At 40.5% G+C, this 21,283-nt stretch overlaps 1 protein-coding gene across 1 annotated transcript; it reads left to right on the top strand.

The window, feature by feature from the left end:
• Window positions 1–16,586: 16,586 nt before the first annotated feature.
• LOC145005791 (F-box/LRR-repeat protein At3g59190-like) lies at window positions 16,587–19,015 on the top strand. Its single transcript, XM_078964899.1, has 5 exons — window positions 16,587–16,858; window positions 17,032–17,126; window positions 17,294–18,244; window positions 18,362–18,517; window positions 18,605–19,015. Exons 2-5 carry the CDS (start codon window positions 17,091–17,093, stop codon window positions 18,887–18,889), a joined length of 1,428 nt encoding a protein of 475 aa, XP_078821025.1. The 5' UTR covers window positions 16,587–16,858; window positions 17,032–17,090; the 3' UTR covers window positions 18,890–19,015.
• Window positions 19,016–21,283: the final 2,268 nt, after the last annotated feature.

Raw genomic sequence — 21,283 nt, 5'->3', positions numbered from 1 at the left:
CTTCACCAACGTACCATGCACAACCTTGATCTTCAAGCGCCACACCAAAGTATGAGAAATATGCCTCTAAAAGTGGTTTAAAGCTCAAAATGGGAGAATAGAGGATATAGTTTCAGTTGGACTGTTCTAGAGGTGATGGAGGCTAAGAAATGGAAAACCTTAGGGGTTAATGTCCTTTAAAAGCCCTCAAAAACCCTAAAAACACATAAGACACTAGGCTGGAAGCTCCTCGCACTTTTAAAGGCGCTCCATGCTTTCTGATAAATTCCTGATTTTTCACATTTTCAGCTTCAAATTCAAATTGATCATAACTTCTTCATTCTAAATCTGTTTTCAGTGATCTTTATATGCACGCGAAGGTATTGACAATCCCCACAATCTAATCTTCTTATTTTTTACTTAAAACATACCAAACTAAAATCATTAATTCATGCAAGAAGTCTAAATTATTACTTTTTCCATTTTACCCTTTTGCTTCAAAGCACAATACAAGGGCTTAAGTCACTTAACTAACATTATCGACATCCAATAAGGTCTAAAACCTATTCCCTTGAAGCCTAATACCTTTATTCGGTCAAATTATAGCCTGTTAGCCCACAATTAGAAACATTCTAAAACTGGGTGTTACACAAAAGCTTCCCAAGTGTGTCCTAGGATGTTGTGTATGATTCCTAAGGTCTTTTGTAACATCCCAAGTACAGGTATACCTTATAAACCCTTGTTCTTTTAGCACTTGTCAAGTTTATCCCTTATAGTGAAAAAGATGGTAAATGACTACGTGGGGCGTACGCGAGTGTACGCTTAGCGTACTCATGTGCGTAATGTTGATGTAGAAGCCGCCTAGTACATTGGGTGTACTAGTCCCAGAGTGAAAACCCTATTTTTGGGGTGTATCCTTATAAAAAGGATATGCTGGCCTTATTCCTAGCCATCATCCTCAGAAAAACAATCCTCTCAAACCCTAATCCTCGTTCTTGAGCTTGTGTGTGTCCATTTGAGAGAATTTAAGTGATCTTGTGTGTTCTTGGAGTAAAGAAGGATCTTTGAAGAAGAAGGAGTGGGAATCCAGGCTATAGATCTGAGCATATCTGTGTTGGGAGCTTCATTTGGAGGTATAAAGCTTAAAGCTTTCTCACTCTTTTGTTTGTGCATCATGTTTGACCATTTTAGGGTTTTGGTCCCAAAGATGGATGCTTTATGAGAAAATGAGCTCCAAAGATTATGAGCAGCTCTTTTGAGTGTCTTTAGGGGTATAGTGTCATAAAAACGATACTTGGACGTTTAAATCAACCCATGCATGAGATATGAGAATTTTGAGATAAGAGAATGAGGGTTTTGGGTGTTTGTGATTCTATCGACCATGCAAAGGCTTAAAGCCACTGAGTTTATGGAGTAAGAGCCTTTAGGGAGTCTAGATCTGTGATATGAGCCAAGGTCTTAACTGATTAAGACCAAGAGAGTAGAAAGAGCAAAATCGGGGCGTACGACGAGCGTAATCCGAGTACACACAACGTAGGGTTGAGAATCCCCGATGCATGTGTGGCATCAGAGTACACCCAGCATAGAGATCTTGTACATGCAGCGTACTCACTAACGTTGACTTTTGGTTGACTTTTAGGATTTGGTCAATTTGTGGACTATTAAGGCCATAGAGGGGTAAAATGGTCTTTTACCCTTATGTGAGAGTATAGAAGGGTTAGTATAGCTTCTTGAGAGCCATTATTAACTAGGGATAATTGTCATATGTGTTAGGCGGAGGCTAGACCGGAGATTTGAGTTCGAGGTTATCTGATTTCTTACAAGGTGAGTCTTCTCATTATACTTTACCTAAAGTGGTAATCTTTGTGTGACCGGAGGGTCTTATGTGTTTATATTAAGTATTGTGATATCCTGCATTATGTCTTTGTGATTTGTGTTGTGTATTATTTTGAGCTTAGTGAGTTACGACCAGAGGGTCCACCCGAGTTGTGGGACTGGAGGGTCCCACTGAGACACATTGACCAGAGGATCTTATTGAGTTATAGCCTTGAGTGGCTAATGATTTGTGTGTGATATTTTGGGGAACTCACTAAGCTTCATGCTAGGTAACTCTCAGGATCACAAGAAGGCACCGGCTTAATTGTAGACACACCCAAGTTGGAGATATATTTTTTAAGGATCCTGGATTTATGATATATTTAGTTTTTGAACATGTGTTTTGATAACTTCATGATTGTGGGATTTTTGTGATTTTGAAATGAGATAATTTTGTTTTTTAAATAAATAATTTTTTTTTTGAAAATTTACGTTGTTACATCTTTAGGGCTATTCAACACTCTTGACATCGTCCTAGGACGCCACCATCATGCATTGCCATACTTGTCAATTGTCATATTTATGAAGCTCTATAAAAGGGGATCCTTGCCTCATTTTTTTTCATCGATCCTTGGATGATTTCTTTTTCTCACTTTTTACAACATCCAAAGTGTAACAACCCAAAAATACGAGCCAAAAATTCCATTTTTGAAAACATATACTTAGCAAAATATTCGAAATAAAACATTTACCGATCATAACATTTTATAAAGATATCGCATGTCTGGAAAAACATTTTCATAAAACATAATAATGTCATAGTACAAATCCCCAGGAAGATCTCATGTGCGGAATACGGAGCATGTGTGTGATGGGCCGCTACCGCGCCAGCTCTTTCCCCTTCGAAGAAGAGGTACCTGAAACCAAAACTGAAAACTATAAGCACGAAGCTTAGTGAGTTCCCCCCAACATACCGCATACCATACAATCACATAACATACATTATTGTCAGGCATATCTGGGTGCCCGACCTACCCCTTCGGTCCTCTCAACCGGATACATACTAGTCTATCTGGGAGCTGGCCTCCCCTTCGGTCCTATCGATCGGATACTGACTAGCATATCTGGGTTCTGGTCTCCCCTTCGGTCCTCTCGACCGGATACTGACTAGCATATCTGGGAGCTGGCCTCCCCTTCGGTCCTCTCGACCGGATATTAGGGACTATTTCACCCCTACTACTACCACATAACACATATATCACATAATCTATCTAGCATGGTTGGGCACGACCGCCCCTTCGGCACTATCGACCGGTATTCTGTGGACTATCTCCCCCTACTATCATTAGCACATATCATCATATCTTACTAGCACATTAGCATATCACAGGTAGTAGCAATCCTAGATGAATATCACAGAGACAAACATCTATCATACCATCCTACTGGTGGGCCGGCATTATGACCTTAGACCCACCGCTACTGGAAGGTAACTCACCTCGTAGCTGCTGATCTGTATGGGAACGGTCTGTCTGTTGCTACTGCTCCGGAAATCCTTCAGCTGCAATTCCCACCAAACACTTAGTCAAATACTACTAACCGACCTCAGGGTAAACTGACCATTTACCCTTAACCAAACCATGAGTCAAAGTCAAAGTCAACTTCCAGCTGACCCGACTCGCTAAGTTGTCTTGTCAACTCGCCGAGTCCCTATCCCTTTGTCTGACCATTAACCCATCTCTACTCGTCGAGTTTGCATTGACTCGATGAGTTTTCCTTCTAAGCTGATGACCCAACGTTCTTCATTCTACTCACCGAGTTATATGATCAACTCGTCGAGTTCGTCTTCATCTAAAGAACACTCTATGCTTAGACTCGCCGAGTTATATGAACAACTCGCCGAGTCCGTTCTTGAGGCAAGAAGATTGCCTTGAACTCACCGAGTCACGGCGTTGACTCGCCGAGTTACTACATGAGTGATTCTGGTTTCCAACCCACTGAGTCACACCCTATGACTCACTACTCCAACCCGCAAACACGAAAAGGGGGAAAACTCGGGGACTCGCGACTCGACTCACCGAGTCAGATGAACGACTCACCGAGTCTGCCACATGCAAATACTATACATGCGATTTTGCTTGAATCCAGCCCATGGCATTCATAGATCTGGGTTCCTAGGGCCTGGTTTACACGTAAAGTTTCCAACTTTACATGTAAATAAACACCCATGAGAGTTTTAGGGCTCAAAATGCACCAAAAGAGTAGATTTAGGGCTTTCATGCACTATGGTCCCATAAAGGTAGTAGATCCAAGCTCCTGAAGCCAATCATGCCTAGATCTAGAGGCTCAACAACCTATCATCCACTCTAATACACAAACAAGCTTGGGGAAAGGCTCAAGAAAGACTTTCATGGAGCTACAAAGGACAACAAGCATGACAACGTAGGGAAAATGAGTTATACCTCAAGGAAATCACTGAGATAACACCAATAAGCCTGGCCTCCTTCTTCTCTTCTTGATCTACTCTCCTTCCCTCTACAAATCTTCAAGAAAACACACCAAAATGCTTCAATCTCACAAGGAACAAGCTTGAACGAAGTATAAGGCTTTGGGGGGTGAAGGGGGCGAGCTTGGGGCGGATAAGAAGGCTTAAGTAGGGTGCAAACCCTTGAAATTTAGGGTTTCATCAGACAGCGGGGACTCACCGGGTCCAGAATATGGACTCACCGAGTCGCCAACTTAAACGTGTTCCGGACCCCCTCCCTACTCGGCGAGTCGAACCTACAACTCGCCGAGTCCAAGGCTAAAAATGACAAATACTTAGATAAATTTTTACGTACCAGGAACCAGGTGCTACAAATCTCCCCACTTATTTTAGATTTCATCCTCGAATTCTGCCGCTCGATCCTGAAACAGCTAGGGGTAATGCTCCATCATTTCTTCCACCGGCTCCCAAGTCCATTATGAACCCTTGCGGTGCTGCCATTGCACTTTCACTAGTTCCACCCTCTTGTTCCTTAGATCCTTCGACTTCCAGTTGAGGATTGCGACTGGGCGCTCAATGTAATTCAGACTGTCATCAACCTGTATATCCTCCAACGGCACCACCACTGAATCATCCACGAGGCACTTCCGCAGTTGGGAGACATGGAAGGTGCTGTGGATCAGACTGAGCTCGGCTGACAGATCAAGCCTATATGCCACCTTGGCCACCCGGGCTACAACCATGAACGGACCAATGTATCTCGGGCCCAACTTGCCCCGCTTCCTGAATCGAATGACGCCTTTTCAAGGCGACACTTTTAGGAGAACCATATACCCGACCTGGAACTCCAGGTCTAATCGACGTTTGTCGGCGTAACTTTTCTGCCGACTCTGCGCAGTCTGAAGTCTACTTCGAACCTGCTGGATCCTCTCGGTTATCTTGAGCACCACCTCGGTGCTCCCCATGACCCTATGGCCAACTTCACCCCAACATATCGGGGTCCTACACCTCCACCCGTACAACATCTCGAATGGGGGATGGTCAATACTCGCATGGTAGCTGTTGTTGTATGAGAACTATGCCAAGGGAAGATAGGTATCCCAACTACCACCGAAGTCTAACACGCATGCCCGCAACATATCCTCCGAAGTCTGAATGGTCCGCTCGCTCTGACCATCCGTCTGCGGGTGAAAGGAGGTGCTAAAATGCAGACGAGTGCCCAACTCATCATGAAACCTCTTCCAAAACCTGGAAGTGAACCGCACATCTCGATCTAATATCACTGACACTAGCACCCCGTGTCGCGCCACTATCTCCCTGATATAGATATCGGCCAACTTTTCGGCCGAGATACTCTCCTGAATCGGGATAAAATAGGCGCTCTTGGTCAACCGATCCATGATGACCCAAATCGAATCTACTCCTCGCTTCGTCCTAGGAAGCTTCGTGATAAAATCCATTGTAATATTCTCCCATTTCCACAACGGGATATCCAACGACTGCATTTTTTCGTGTGGTCTCTGATGCTCGGCCTTGACCTTCCTGCAGGTCAAACACCATTCGACGTACCACGCCACATCCTGCTTCATGCAGGGCCACCAATAGTCTAGGCGAAGATCCCGATACATCTTCGTCGCCCCTGGATGAATAGAGAATCGGGATTTGTGCGCCTCCTCCATCAAGATCTGGCACGCGCCTCCATGATACGGCACCCACACCCTACGGTGTAGTGTCAATAACCCTCGGCTATCATAATCGAAGGAGGTGACTTGACCCACTATACGCTCACTCTTCCGATGTTCCTCCTTCATAGCCTCCTGTTGAGCTTCCCGAATCTGCTCTAACAGTGGGATCACCACCGTCATCCTCATACACACACCCCCGATCGGTGCCACCTTACGGCTAAGCGCATCGGCCACCACGTTGGCCTTCCCCGGGTGGTAAAGGATCTCGCAATCATAATCCTTCACCACATCCAACCACCGATGTTGCCTCATGTTCAGATTCGGCTGATCCATGAGGTACCTCAAACTTTTATGGTCCGTGTAAATGGTACATCGAACCCCGTAGAGGTAATGCCACCAAATCTTGAGGGCGAAGACCACCACCCCCAAATCTAAATCATGTGTCGGGTAGTTCGCCTTGTGAGGCTTCAGCTGCCTCGAGGCATAAGCAATGACATGACCCCTCTGCATCAATACCGCGCCTAAACCCGAGATGGACGCATCACAATATACCACAAAATCCTCTACGCCCTCGGTCAGGGCTAAGATTGGCTCCTCGCACAATCTCTGTCTCAGAATCTCGAAAACTGCCAGCTACTCAGGCCCCCACCGAAATACCACGCTCTTCGTAGTCAACCGTGTCAGGGGTACGGCTATCTTGGAGAAATCCTGAATAAATCTCCGATAGTAGCCTGCTAATCCTAGGAAACTCCGAATCTCGGATGGATACTTCGGAGCCCCCCATCTCATCATGGCCTCCACCTTGGCCAGGTCTACAGAAATCTCGTTCTGGTTGACGAGGTGCCCAAGGAACTGCACCTCGTGCAACCAGAACTCACATTTGGAGAACTTGGCGTACAAGCTCTCCCTCCTTAAGGTTTCCAAAACCTCTCTCAGATGCTCCTCGTTCTCCTCCTGCGTCTTGGAGTAAACGAAGATGTCATCAATGAAAACCATCACAGAACGATCTAGCATCGGTCTACACACGCGGTTCATGAGGTCCATGAACGCGGCAGTAGCATTGGTGAGCCCAAACGGCATCACCACGAACTCATAATGGCCATAACGCGTCCGAAATGCGGTCTTCTGCACATCCTCCTCTCTGACCCTCATCTGATGATATCCTAAGCGCAAATCGATCTTAGAGAACCAAGATGCTCCCTGCAACTGATCAAATAGGTCTTCAATCCTCGGGAGTGGGTAACGGTTCTTCATCGTCACCTTGTTCAGCTCCCAGTAATCTATACACATCCGATGCGACCAGTCCTTCTTCTTCACAAACAGGATCGGGGCTCCCCAGGGTGAACTGATCGGACAAATAAATCCCTTGTCTAGCAACTCCTGCAGCTGCGTAGACAACTCCTACATCTCGGGAGGAGCCAACCGATAGGGTGCCTTGGCTATTAGAGCCGCACCAGGAACTAGGTCAATCCTGAACTCTACCTGACGCTCCGGAGGTATTCCAGGAAGCTCCTCCGGGAACACATTAGTGTAGTCTCGCACCACTGGAACCTCGCTCACCATCGCCTTACCCGTCTCCTGGGTATCCAAAACATACGCGACATAGCCCGCGCAATCCTGCTGAAGGTAACGCCTAGCTCTCGCTGATGAACATAATGTAGGTCCATGCTGCGGCCCCTTGTCGTGGATCACCAACTCTCCCCCACTTGGGGTCCTGATCCGCACTAACTGTTGTGCGCAATCTATCACCGCCCCATTAGGGCTCAACCAATCCATGCCTATAATCACCTTGTTCTGCCGCAAAGGGATAGGAACCAAATCCACCAAGTAGAGCTCCTCAAATAACCTTAGGACACAATCCCTGAATACTGCTGACGCTTGCACCGATCTATCATTGGCAATCTCTACCTCTAAAGGGCAATCCAACATGCCCGAAGACTCAGTAAACCTCTTGCTAAGCGCAAAGGAAACAAATGATCGAGTGGTACCCGAGTCAAACAACACCTGAATAGGAATACCGTTCACATGGAACGATCCTAAAGCATATACATGGAGCACATATCAATATCATAACATCACAAAAATAAATTAGAGGGAGAGAATCATACCCATCACCACATCGGGTGCGGCGCGTGCCTCCTCTATCATCAGCTGAAATGCTCGACTCCTCACCACTGGAGCCTCTGCCTTACCCTGCCGGCCATCTGTAATCCGCAGGGTAGCTGGAGCCGGCGCCTTAACCGGCGCTGATGCTATCAACTGGGGGTAATTGGCCTTCTTGTGGACCCTCTGGTTGCAGTGAAAACACAACAACTCCGATGTATGAATCACAGGTGCAGGGGCGGTACAATCCCTACTGAAGTGCCCTAACTTGCCACACTTGTAGCAGCCTAACGATCCCAACTTGCACGTTCCCTCGTGCGTCTTGCTGCATTTCCTGCAGCGACCACACCCCTGTTGGCCTTTCGAACCCGCATCTGATCCCTTGGGCTTTTTCCCCGAAGCCCCTATAACATGCCCCTCCTCCGCCTTCCTCTTCCGAATGTGCTCCAAATCTATCTCCCTCTCCCTTGCCCTGGCAATCATAGAGTCCAGGGTAAGGCAAGCTGAAAAACTGATATGCTCCCGAATATCAGCTCGTAGCATGTCATTATAGTGGGTCCTCCTCATATCCTCGTCACCTGCGTACTGGGGCACCAGCAACGCCCTCTCCCGGAACTTGGCGGTGATCTCCACCATAGTCTCTGTCGTTTGTCTCATATCTAGGAACTCCCGGGACAGCTGTTGAAGCTCGACAGCCGGCTCAAGCTCTACCCTAAACCTGGTCACGAAGTCCGACCAGGTCATAGCCTCGACAGTTGAGGCTCCCAACGAGTCACCAACGAACTCCCACCAATCCCTAGCTTGATCCCTCAAACATCCTGCTGCATATCTTACCTTCGACCCCTCATGGAAGGAGCTAGTCAACTGTTCAGACTCAATGTCTGCAATCCATCGTCTGGCAGCTATGGGGTCCTTCGCCTCGTGAAAATCCGGCGCACCACTGCCCCGGAAGTCCTTGAAGGACAGTGTGCGGGGTCCTGACTGGCCAGATGCCATGTCTCTCCTGAATGCCCTAAGCCGATCCTCCATCATCTCCAATATCCCTTCCTTGATCGACCCGAAGATAATGGGGATCGACTCAAGGATGCCTCTGGTGATCTCTGACGCGATGAACTCGCGTAGCCCCTCATCTACTGGCTTGGAACCTGATCCCGAACCCGATCCCTCTCCTGTACTGCCAACTGCTAGCCTCGAGCGTAGTACCACCATTCTGAAATACAAAAGAAATAACAACTGTTAGCTATACTGACACCTCTGGAGGGATCACACCAACTACAAGTTCTCTGGTCTCATCTTGGCCTTCCTTGGTTCGGGTACGGATCCTTTGCTTTCAGTAGTACGGGCTCATACTACCTTCCACATCTATCCGTACCTTCTCCAAGGACTGCCTTGACTCCACCAGGTCCCTTTCACTACCGTTTATCACTGCTACTCTTATCCTAGGCTTTTCCTAGGAAACCTCCAACTCCACCCAACCCAATCCTTAGCTGTTGAAGGTTTCTTTGTGATGCCAATTAGCTATTACCTGAATACAATCACATGCGAAGATGCTCGGATATTCCTTCGAGTAAGGGACTCATCCCTACCACGGTTAGGACTCAAACAAGAGCTACGCAATAGTGTCAAATCCAACAATCTGATATATCCAACCCTGATCACATGTGACCTTAACGGATTCACCTAACAGCTAACTCTCATCACTCGAAACCCACAAAGCACAAAGAAAACAACATTTGGACAAAAAGGAAACAATCTTAAACAACTCTATCCTCATAGAGAAAAACTAAACTAGCATACAATGATAACTCGTACTATCAGGCATAACCTAAACAAGCTATCCTACTGATGTCTACTCAATTTTAGCATGCAACTTTTCATACACTGAAGCACATAAAGCAGGCACATAAGGCATCACTCATAGATCCTTAGTCCTATTCTGGCATGCTACTCTACTGAAACTGATAAGCATAACATAAGCTTGTATGGGTACTTTGGGGAATACTTACATGAACTTGGCCGGTCGCGCACATCACACACTTTGTTCTTACTTAAAACCCTTTACTCAGCCTTTTAGAAAACATTTTCTTTTTCCAAAATCTTTTAGTCCCTCGATTTGAGTTCAAACACCCCCGAAGGTGTGTCCGAATCCCTCAAACCAGGGCTCTGATACCAACTTGTAACAACCCAAAAATACGAGCCAAAAATTTCATTTTTGAAAACATATACTTAGCAAAACATTCAAAATAAAACGTTTACCGATCATAACATTTTATAAAGATATCGCATGTCTGGAAAAACATTTTCATAAAACATAATAATATCATAGTACAAATCCCCAGGAAGATCTCATGTGCGGAATACGGAGCATGTGTGTGATAGGCCGCTACCGCGCCAGCTCTTTCCCCTTCGAAGAAGAGGTACCTGAAACCAAAACTGAAAACTATAATCACAAAGCTTAGTGAGTTCCCCCCAACATACCGCATACCATACAATCACATAACATACATATATTGTCAGGCATATCTTGGTGCCCAACTTACCCCTTCGGTCCTCTCAACCGGATACAGACTAGTCTATCTCGGAGCTAGCCTCCCCTTCGGTCCTCTCGACCGAATACTGACTAGCATATCTGGGTGCTGGTCTCCCCTTCGGTTCTCTCGACCGGATACTGACTAGCATATCTGGGAGCTGGCCTCCCCTTAGGTCCTCTCGACCGGATATTGGGGACTATTTCACCCCTACTACTACCACATAACACATATATCACATAATCTATCTAGCATGGCCGGGCACGACCGCCTCTTCGGCCCTATCGACCGGTATTCTGGGGACTATCTCCCCCTACTGTCATTAGCACAAATCATCATATCTTACTAGCACATTAGCATATCACAGGTAGTAGCAATCCTAGATGAATATCACAAAGACAAACATCTATCATACCATCCTACTGGTGGGCCAACATTGTGGCCTTAGACCCACCGCTACTGGAAGGTAACTCACCTCATAGCTGCTAATCTGTGTGGGAACAGTCTGTCTGCTGCTATTGCTCTAGAAATCCTTCGGCTGCAATTCCCACCAAACACTTAGTCAAATACTGCTAACCGACCTTAGGGTAAACCAACCATTTACCCTTAACCAAACCATGAGTCAAAGTCAAAGTCAACTTCCAGTTGACCCGACTCGCCGAGTCCCTATCCCTTTGTCTGACCACTAACCTATCTCTACTCGTCGAGTTTGGCATTGACTCGACGAGTTTTCCTTCTAAGATGATGACCCAACGTTCTTCATTCTACTCGCCGAGTTGTAAGAACAACTCGTCGAGTTCGTCTTCATCTAAAGAACACTCTATGCTTAGACTCGCCGAGTTGTATGAACAACTCGCCGAGTCCGTTCTTGAGGCAAGAAGATTTCCTTGAACTCGCCGAGTCATGGCGTTGACTCACGGAGTTACTACATGAGTGAGTCCTACTTCCAACCCATTGAGTCACACCCTATGACTCACTACTCCAACCCGCAAACACGAAAAGGGGGAAAACCCGAGGACTCGCGACTCGACTCGCCGAGTCAGATGAACGACTCACCGAGTCTGCCACATGCAAATACTATACACGCGATTTTGCTTGAATCCAGCCCATGGCATTCATAGATCTAAGTTCCTAGGGCCTGGTTTACACGTAAAGTTTCCAACTTTACGTGTAAATAAACACCCATGAGAGTTTTAGGGCTCAAAATGCACCAAAAGAGTAGATCTAGGGCTTTCATGCACTATGGTCCCATAAAGGCAGTAGATCCAAGCTCCTGGAGCTCAATCATGCCTAGATCTAGAGGCTAAACAACCTATCATCCACTCTAATACACAAACAAGCTTGGGGAAAGGCTCAAGAAAGACTTTCATGAAGCTACAAGGGACAACAAGCATGAAAACAAAGGGAAAATGAGTTATACCTCAAGGAAATCACTGAGATAACACCAATAAGCCTGGCCTCCTTCTTCTCTTCTTGATCTACTCTCCTTCCCTCTCCAAATCTTCAAGAAAACACACCAAAATGCTTCAATCTCACAAGGAACAAGCTTGAACGAAGTATAAGGCTCTGGGGGGCAGGGGGTGAAAGGGGCGAGCTTGGGGCGGATAAGAAGGCTTAAATAGGGTGCAAACCCTTGAAATTTAGGGTTTCATCAGACAGCAGGGACTCGCCGAGTCCAGAATATGGACTCACCGAGTCGCCAACTTAAACGTGTTCCAGACCCCATCCCTACTCGGCGAGTCGGACCTACAACTCGCCGAGTCCAAGGCTAAAACTGACAAATACTTAGATAAATTTTTACGTACCAGGAACCAGGTGCTACACAAAGGGTTCCAAAACAGTGGTGTAGCCATGACTTTGTTTTAGGATAAGTCAAATAATTTATAAAATATGAACGAACACAATAATTCAAATAATAACAAAATATGACAATGTATGCATTTTAAACTAAATTGTTCACTTAAGTTGCACACAATGTTCTCCTATATCATTAAAATAGTCTAAAATGAAGTCTAAACTGAACAACTTAGCAATATCTTTCTTGATGTAAAGGACCGGACAATCAATAATAAAATCATCCATTTTATTACGGAGTCTATTCATTTTTGCTTTGTTCCCATTGCTCAACGAAATTTATTAATTACAAAAATTTCAATTATAAACATAATTTTAAATTTTTATACAAAACGAAATTATATATAATACAATAATTCAAATAATTAATTCATAGCATCAAGTAACAACCTATATAAAACATACAACAAAAAGTATAAAATCAACACAAAATTAAATGGCTAAATCGGTATAAACTAAATCAATTAAAAATTGTCTAAGATGAAAAATAGAATTATATTATATTGTATAATAACAATTATACGATTTTAGTTATCATCATACAACGAAAGAGAAATCAAACGGGCAATAAGTTGCGCCGTTAAGCCCTTTTGTATGGTAAAGCCAATTATTTTGAAGACTACATCCATAGATCTAGGGGATATAACATTGCTATTTATGATCCGTTGTAGTCTACTAAGAAGCTTCACCGCATCCGACGCAAGGAAACCAAATGTATCAAATACAAATGGTATGAACGCATGTTGATTTTCCATGCACGATTTCTCATGTTTGGTGACCTTGCATGTAATAGAAAAAAATTAATTGATTAATTAAGATAATAAAAAAAATTAATATACGAACCAATGAATAATGATGTTATCTCCTCAAAAACTTGCAACAAGAATAACATGAGGCAACAACATTTATGTTGCGACAATTTTATTTCCATATAGAATTTGAAGTTTCTAATGGGTGGTTCATACCACATTTCATGTCCTTAGTCTCTTTTATTTAACAAAAGTATATTGTCTCTTTTTCGTTCTCTCTCTTTATCTCTCTCTCTCTCTCTCTCTCTCTTTATATATATATATATATATATATATATATATATATATATATAGAGAGAGAGAGAGAGAGGTAAGTTCAATTGAGAAAATGAAAAAGGTTGAGACTGAGGGAATCATTCTCAGCCACTCATTTAATCTAAGCATAAAAAGACATGGTGGCAAACTTGTAAATATGTTAATAACCTTCAATCTCAAATAGATAACTATAGAGAATTCGATAGCAGTTCGTTCATCATCACAATTTCTCCTCCAACCTTCAACAATCATCCGGATTTCTTCAACTAAATCATCATCAATGTCATCCGGTGTTAATCAATCATCGATATTCGTGGCTGGGAGGTTCGCCGTTCAAGACAGATTCGCAACCCAAATTCATCAATTTCATCGATTACTTTATTGAATACTCCGAATGTTCGTAGCTTGCAAGCATTTGTTAAAGTTCATAACAGATTTAGAACTGGAATTTCCCAGATTCGCAAACGAACTCTGTTGGAATTGGAATTTATTCTCTATTCATGAAATTGGAATCAGAGTTCTGGACTCGCAGTCACAGTCGACATTGAAGGACTCAGAATCAGTACTCACATGTTCCCATTCGGATTTTCGAAAATCAAAATGAGAAATCGATCAGACATAGGATGTCGCATCTGAAGTCGAAATCGGAAGTATATGATGATTTGGAATTGATAACTTGAATCGGAAGTATCATGTTTTTAACATTTTTAAAATAGTTAACTTGTATGTACTCCAACTATTTAATAAAATGCATAAACTAAATTACCACGTTAAATTCACATATGAATATGTTTTCTAATCTGAATCAGTATATAATTATTAAAAACACAAAACAAATATGCAAGTCTGTATGTTATTCATATGTGAATAACATATAAAAATTATATATATTTGTGAAAATATCTTCTAATATTCATACGTGAATATACTGTGTAATATTCATAAGTAAAATATCATCTAATATTCACAAGTGAATATACTACGTAATATTCACATGTGATATACCATATAATACTATGTAATATTCACATTTGAAAATATCATTTAATATTCATAACTGAATATACCATCTAATATTCACAAGTACATATATTATGTTAATATTCACAAGTGAATGCATCGTCTAATATTTAAATATGAATATACTATATTTATTATATGTTATATTCATATATGAATGATACTTAAATTGTAAAAAAAAATAATCATACTTTTTATTCATAACTGAATAACGAATATACTGTAATAAAAACATGATGTATTTTTATTCACTTATGAATAACGATAGCTGAAAATATAAACACACACACACACATACACACACACACACACACACACACACATATATATATATATATATATATATATATATATATATATATATATTATCTTAAAACTATATCAATATGGATATCTATTTGTAGAGAATAAAAAATCATGAATTTTGGTATATTTAAAATTATTTTTCGATAAAAATAGTTCCTTAAAAATAAAAATAAAAAAACAAAAAAACTATGTTTTTGTATATATATTAAGATAATGATTAACATAGTTTAAAGAAACATGCTTTGTTAAAAACACATGTCTATTCTTTTCTCATTTCCGCTAGTACGATGGTGGCTTTTGCGGCAAAAATAAATAAGTGGCCGAGAATGATTCCTTCATTCCCAACTTTTTTTTTTCTCAATTGAACCCTACTCTCTCTCCCCTCTCTCTCTCTCTTTCTATATATATATATATATATATATATATATATATATATATATATATATATATATATATATATATATATATATATATATATATATATATATAGGGAAAAGTGAATATACCCTTAAGGGTATATAAGCTTAGGTACTCAAAATCATCATATTACGTCGTTTTGTATCATATAATACATTATAATAGTTAAATGTTCTTATAAGTTAACTTCTAACTTGATTTACATCTATGATTTTTATAAATTACACATTTATCTTCCTCTTACATAATTTTCATTTTCAACTACAATATATATAACCTAGTAGGTGTTCGACAAAAAAATGCAATGTAAAAGTAAGATAATAGTGAAATTTTGAAAATCTTGAAAGTAAATCAAGTTAAGGGTTGAAATTTAAAAACATTATAATGAAAATATCAAACAAAACGACGTATTATGATGTGTTTGGGTACCTAAGCTTATATACCCTTAAGGGTATATTCACTTTTCCCATATATATATATATATATATATATATATATATATATATATATATATATATATATATATATATATATATATATATATATATATATATATATATAGGGGCGGACGCAAGATTTTACAGTAGGGGTTGCACGAGAGAGTTAGGGGTTGCACGGTAGTACAAAAAATAAAATTTTCGAAAAATTTTCCACTGCAGCCGGAAAAGTTAGGGTTTACCGGTGCCACCGTGGACCACCCCTAGGTCACCCCTGCATATATATATATATATATATATATATATATATATATATATATATATATATATATATATATATATATATATATATATATATATATATATATATATATATATATATATATATATATATATATATATAACCTTAAATTTATATGCTTAAATTTTTATGGGTGGACCCGTTGCATCTATGTGGTTATGCCACTCTTCCAAGACATCCTTAAACAGTTTCAATCCATGTAGCATCTATACCAAAGCCTCATTCATTAAGATTGAAGAATTCCTTCAAGTCACTTTTGGAATCATATTCATCATCAACATCATGTTTGCAGCTTATACAATCATGAACAACTAGTTCCTCTCGTGATCGCAACCGGGAGTATGTTTTGATTTCTTTTCTTGTATTGTATTTGGGTTTGAACGTTTTAGATTTATAAACAATGTATTTGGATTCTTTTTCTTTTATTCTTATGAATGTTTTCTGTTACATTGTTTACTTAATAGATTGATTTAAGTCTAAGACGATTTTATTGTTGTTTATCCCACCGTTTCAAAAGTGGTGTACAAGTCTCTCACGCGGTTTCACAATAGTCAAAACCTTAAAATATTCCTACTTTTTGCATTTAGTTTTTGCTTGGTACATTTTTACGCGTTTATTCCTGTCTTTCTTTGCAGTTTTGGACATGTTCTACTCCAAAACATTCGTGGGCTTTTTAATATAAAGAGGGGCGGGGGGTAAAGACGCCAGTCCAAGTTCTTCCCTCGAACACAACCCCTTTCTTCGTTTTAACCGCCATGCCAAATTCCGGCAAAACTCTCGATCATTCTCTGATAAAGAGTCTCGAACTGAGGCTCTAGAGTTCGTTATGCGCAATATATCAACAACTCCTGACTCCGATCAAAAGTTAGTTTCTCTCTATTTTTCTCGTGTGTGTTTATATGCTAATGTCTTATAAGAGCAATTATGAAGATCTTATGTGTGGATAAGGCATTAAAATCAATCTTGTTTATCATACTTATATAATTATTCGACTGACTTCATTGGCGTCTTTTACTGATTGTGTTATTTACATTTAGTCTCCCAGAAATTTTAGGACAAGTGAATTCAAGAAACTATCAAGCTGTTTGCCAGATCAATGACTCTTCATAAGTTTATTCGCCGTAAGCTGAAGGTAATTTGTACCGATTTTTCTCAAAAGGTGCCTGGTTTGACCATGAAAGTAATGAAAAGTTCCTAGTTAATTTAAGCCATTATGATCTAGTTGATTTGCTTTTTTTTTTTTAATGAATTCAGTTTCTTTGATCATAGAGATGCTAATAATTGACATTTTGCATGTAGTCTGTGTTTCGGAAAACATACAAAGGCCAGGAACAACATGAAAGTGGTGATATGGTTGATGATATCAGCAATTTACCTGATTGTATTCTTCATCAAATTCTATCTTTTATTCCCACAAAAGAAGTTGTAAAGACGTCCATATTGTCTACAAGATGGAAGAACCTCTGGGCTTCTGCACCTAACATTGATTTTGATGATGGATTGTTGTATGCTAAAACAGTTGATGGTCGGTGTCGGCCTGAGGTGTCTTCCTTCATAAACTTTGTAGACAGAGTCCTCATGTTGCGGGATCCATCAAATATGGAAAAATTCCATCTATCATGTTTTGTTTGCAACAATGCATCTAAAATACATTCATGGATTTCTTATGCAATCATGCACAATGTTCAGGAGCTTGATTTATGTCTCTTTGGAGTGGACGCATTTGTGATTCCTCAGTGTATGCTTGATAGCACACCATTGGTAAGCCTGAAAATAAAAATGGATTGTGTTATTGAACTCCCATCACACGTTTCTTTTCCATTCCTAAAAACCTTGCACCTATCTTTAGTTCGGTTCCCAGATGATGCCTCTACAGAAAAACTTTTCTCAGGATGCCCGTTTCTAGAAGAACTGGTTTTATTAGATTGCTACTTGGTGAACTTGAATAACATTGTGATTTGTAGTTCCACCTTAAAGAGCTTGACCATACATGATCTGCCATATTTTGGTGAATTTGACGATACTAGTGGCTGTAATATCAAGATCGATGCAGTAAATCTTACATGTTTTAAATATTTTGGAAACCTATTAAACGATATTCTAGTGAATAATGCCTTATCCCTGGTCGATGCATTCATTCACATTCCTATTCCCCAAGAGAGGGAAACAGAAGTCACATATCGAGCTATTGATCTACTCAAACAACTAAGATATGTTGTGTCTTTGAGGATATCTAATCGCATCATGGAGGTAATTGGCAATCTAATCTACTTCCTGAATGAAACATATTGCTACTTAGTACTCACCTCTTCGAGCGATGTTCTCATACTGACTTTTGTGTTTGCGTGCTTTCTTTCCTATGGAAAGTCTCTTATATTTGCAGATAACATGGTCCACTATTCTCCGGTTTTTTCAAATTTGAGGCATTTAGTGTTGACTATGGAAAGTGGGAAATATCCGTTTGGAGGTCTGATGGATTTGCTTTACTTCTGTCCAATTCTACAATCTATTAGTCTTCTGGAGGTGGATTACTCGATACTCAAAATCAAAACATGTTGCCAAAGATGATGATATTATAGTTAACGTAATTGTTTTCTAACTGGTGTACAGGGATTCGAGCACCACATGTGCCTTGGTGAAAACGATCCAATTTTGATATTAGTACCTATATGCATGTTGAGTTGCCTTAAAATAGTTACTTTCAAGAACTTTCATTCTAATGATTCAGAAATATATTTCCTCAAATGCATTTTGAAGTATGCGTGCGTTTTGGAGAGGATGGACATCGTGTGGTCTAAGACTCGGCTACCAGATCTAAAGAAGCAAGCACAAGCCAGGACAGAATTAGAAACAATCCGAAGGAGCTCTACAGCCTGTCACGTCAAGTTCTCATAAAATCTGAAGAAAACCCTAAGTACTTTGGTTTTTTTTTAGTATTTATTTTGCATCTTCAGAATGTACGCTATAGTGGAACACACCAATTTTACCAGAAAGTACACCCAAAAATTCTCTTTTACAGAATACAGTTTTTAAATAATACCATCATCGATAGACATCCCACCCCATTAAGAGATACCATAACCAACGAATCAAAACAACCCCACGAGATAATGCCAACAACAACATATCCTCGTGCACCCTTTTCAATTATAGCTGGACATTTCCATCATGTGAACCTAATTACCTAAGTCAACTTAGGACTTTAATAAGTTTCTTAATACATTTCCTCGACAAGATCATTTATTTAAGATTCAAACCTCAAGGCCCACAATTTCCATCTTAAGTCTCTACTGAAGAGGTAACTCCTACTATGGCACAACTATAACAACTTAACATTATAAGGTCAACACCAAGATTTAGGATCTCATACGACCACTATCACTACCCTTATGTATGCTCTACTATCACACTTTTGAACCCTCAACTTCTACATCCTCAGAACATTATCTTAACAATGTCTATTCATCATGATTTCCTTGAATCCATCTTCCAAAAAATCTTCCAGCCTCCAACTCGGAGAGTTCCACTCTCCCCAACATGAAACCCTTGATCAATCAATCTTTCATCACACTATAAAATTAACAAACTCTTCATCAACTTCACCCTACTACATCATAGTCACAACTCTGTCTATTGGTACCGACAGCAATATTTATAAGTACTCTCAATCCACTTCAAGGACCTTTGGTATTCTATTCTCAAACATTAGCTCACTGACAAAAGCTATCAGTCCTATTTTCGAAGTCTCCTAATCATCAAAACCTCATTTTTCAAATAATTAAGCAACACTTTTCACCAATGGGGACAACTCTGAACCACATCAACTCCATCTGTCAATGTTCCCATTGTGACTCGCTAAAGCCACCATCTACTCAATCTCATCATCATTAATTTCCACAAAAAGTGGCACCAAAATCCACTATTTGAGTGTCTGACAATCATAAACCCTGCCACTCAACGACTTACCATCACTTCCTACTCCTCAACAAGACACTAAGAAGTCTTACCACAACTACACAATTGACACTAATTAACTTGTGTTCATATGCTCTACATACATAATTTACAGCAGGAAATTCATCTCATAGTTCAGGAAAATCTCAATCATTTACATCACTAACAGTCTAACACATGGGGCACACCAAATTTCTGGTTCACAACTTATATGTCATGCAAACACAACCAATCAGTAACTCACACAGAAGATCTTAAATCACCAAATAACCTTAACTATTCAAATCCTTCTGATTATACCTGACATTTGTACTGATACTTAGGTATATAACCTCACTGAAATTCATAGAACTCTCCCATTACTTCCAACGACTTTAAATTGCATGTATGTTGCCAAGTATGAAACAAACAACATAAACTCCTATTGTTGATGCCTGAAAGACTACCCAATTCCATAACATGTCAACCCAACTTCATTGATCATTTTGAATCTCCGTAACATCACCATTTGGTTCATCGTTAAGACACCAAAAAACTTTGATTTTCTTTATAGAAATCTCGGTCCTCCCAAAATTGTCAAGTTATCAACTTAATTTCTCTGAGACACTACACTGACTAAAGGGTATATGGCTTAACGGTATATGTTGGAAATTTAATTAATGGGTAAAATGCAAGTCGACAAGTTTCCCATTGTCCCACATTGGTGGGAAGAAGAAATTTTTGTGGGTGTCTAAGGCTTTCCTTGCCTTAACCTTCAAATGCTTTAGTGGAGGTTGAGGGATGGGCCAAGCCCACACGCACCTAGCTGGGCTGAGGGGACGTGTGGTTCGTAAAATGACACAATTTAGGCGAACTTTGCACTTCGTATCAGGATCTGAGGAGCTTTTATTTTTTGCAAAGTTCGGTCCGATTGGGTTGGACAGACCCGGTCAACGTGTTGACCACACTTTCACTTTGGATGAGCTTCCATATAACGATGCTAACTCAATGGATTTTATCTAGTTTTGATAGCTTGTGAGAGATGAGAGGCCAGGTGTCGTCATTACACCTGATTTTTTTGACTTATAGGCTTTTCGGTTTAGTATAAATAGTTCCTCTCAGGTCTTATTTATTCCACACTTCCAATCCCTCTACAACACAAATTTCTTCGATCTGTTTCTGATTATCCTCTTCGCGTTTATCAAATCTTCCATTGTTGTTGGAATAGACAATAACTACACTAAATAATGGGGTTCTATGTTGCAACTTACGACAACTAGAGTGCGTAAAAACCTTTAAGGACATGATTCATTTTGTGTGGGTACCAATCAAGATCTGCAATCTTTAGGTTGGTTT

The sequence above is a fragment of the Lactuca saligna genome, chromosome 7, assembly GCF_052625555.1.
Source record: "Lactuca saligna cultivar CGN05327 chromosome 7, ASM5262555v1, whole genome shotgun sequence".
Taxonomy (NCBI): domain Eukaryota; kingdom Viridiplantae; phylum Streptophyta; class Magnoliopsida; order Asterales; family Asteraceae; genus Lactuca; species Lactuca saligna.
This window is presented reverse-complemented; position numbering and strand designations above follow the sequence as displayed.

Coding starts and splice junctions, on each gene's coding strand:
- LOC145005791 (XM_078964899.1), top strand. CDS start 17,091: ATGACTCTTCATAAGTTTATTCGCCGTAAGCTGAAG. Junction 17,127..17,293: donor TTATTCGCCGTAAGCTGAAG/GTAATTTGTACC, acceptor TTTTGCATGTAG/TCTGTGTTTCGGAAAACATA. Junction 18,518..18,604: donor AATCTATTAGTCTTCTGGAG/GTGGATTACTCG, acceptor ACTGGTGTACAG/GGATTCGAGCACCACATGTG.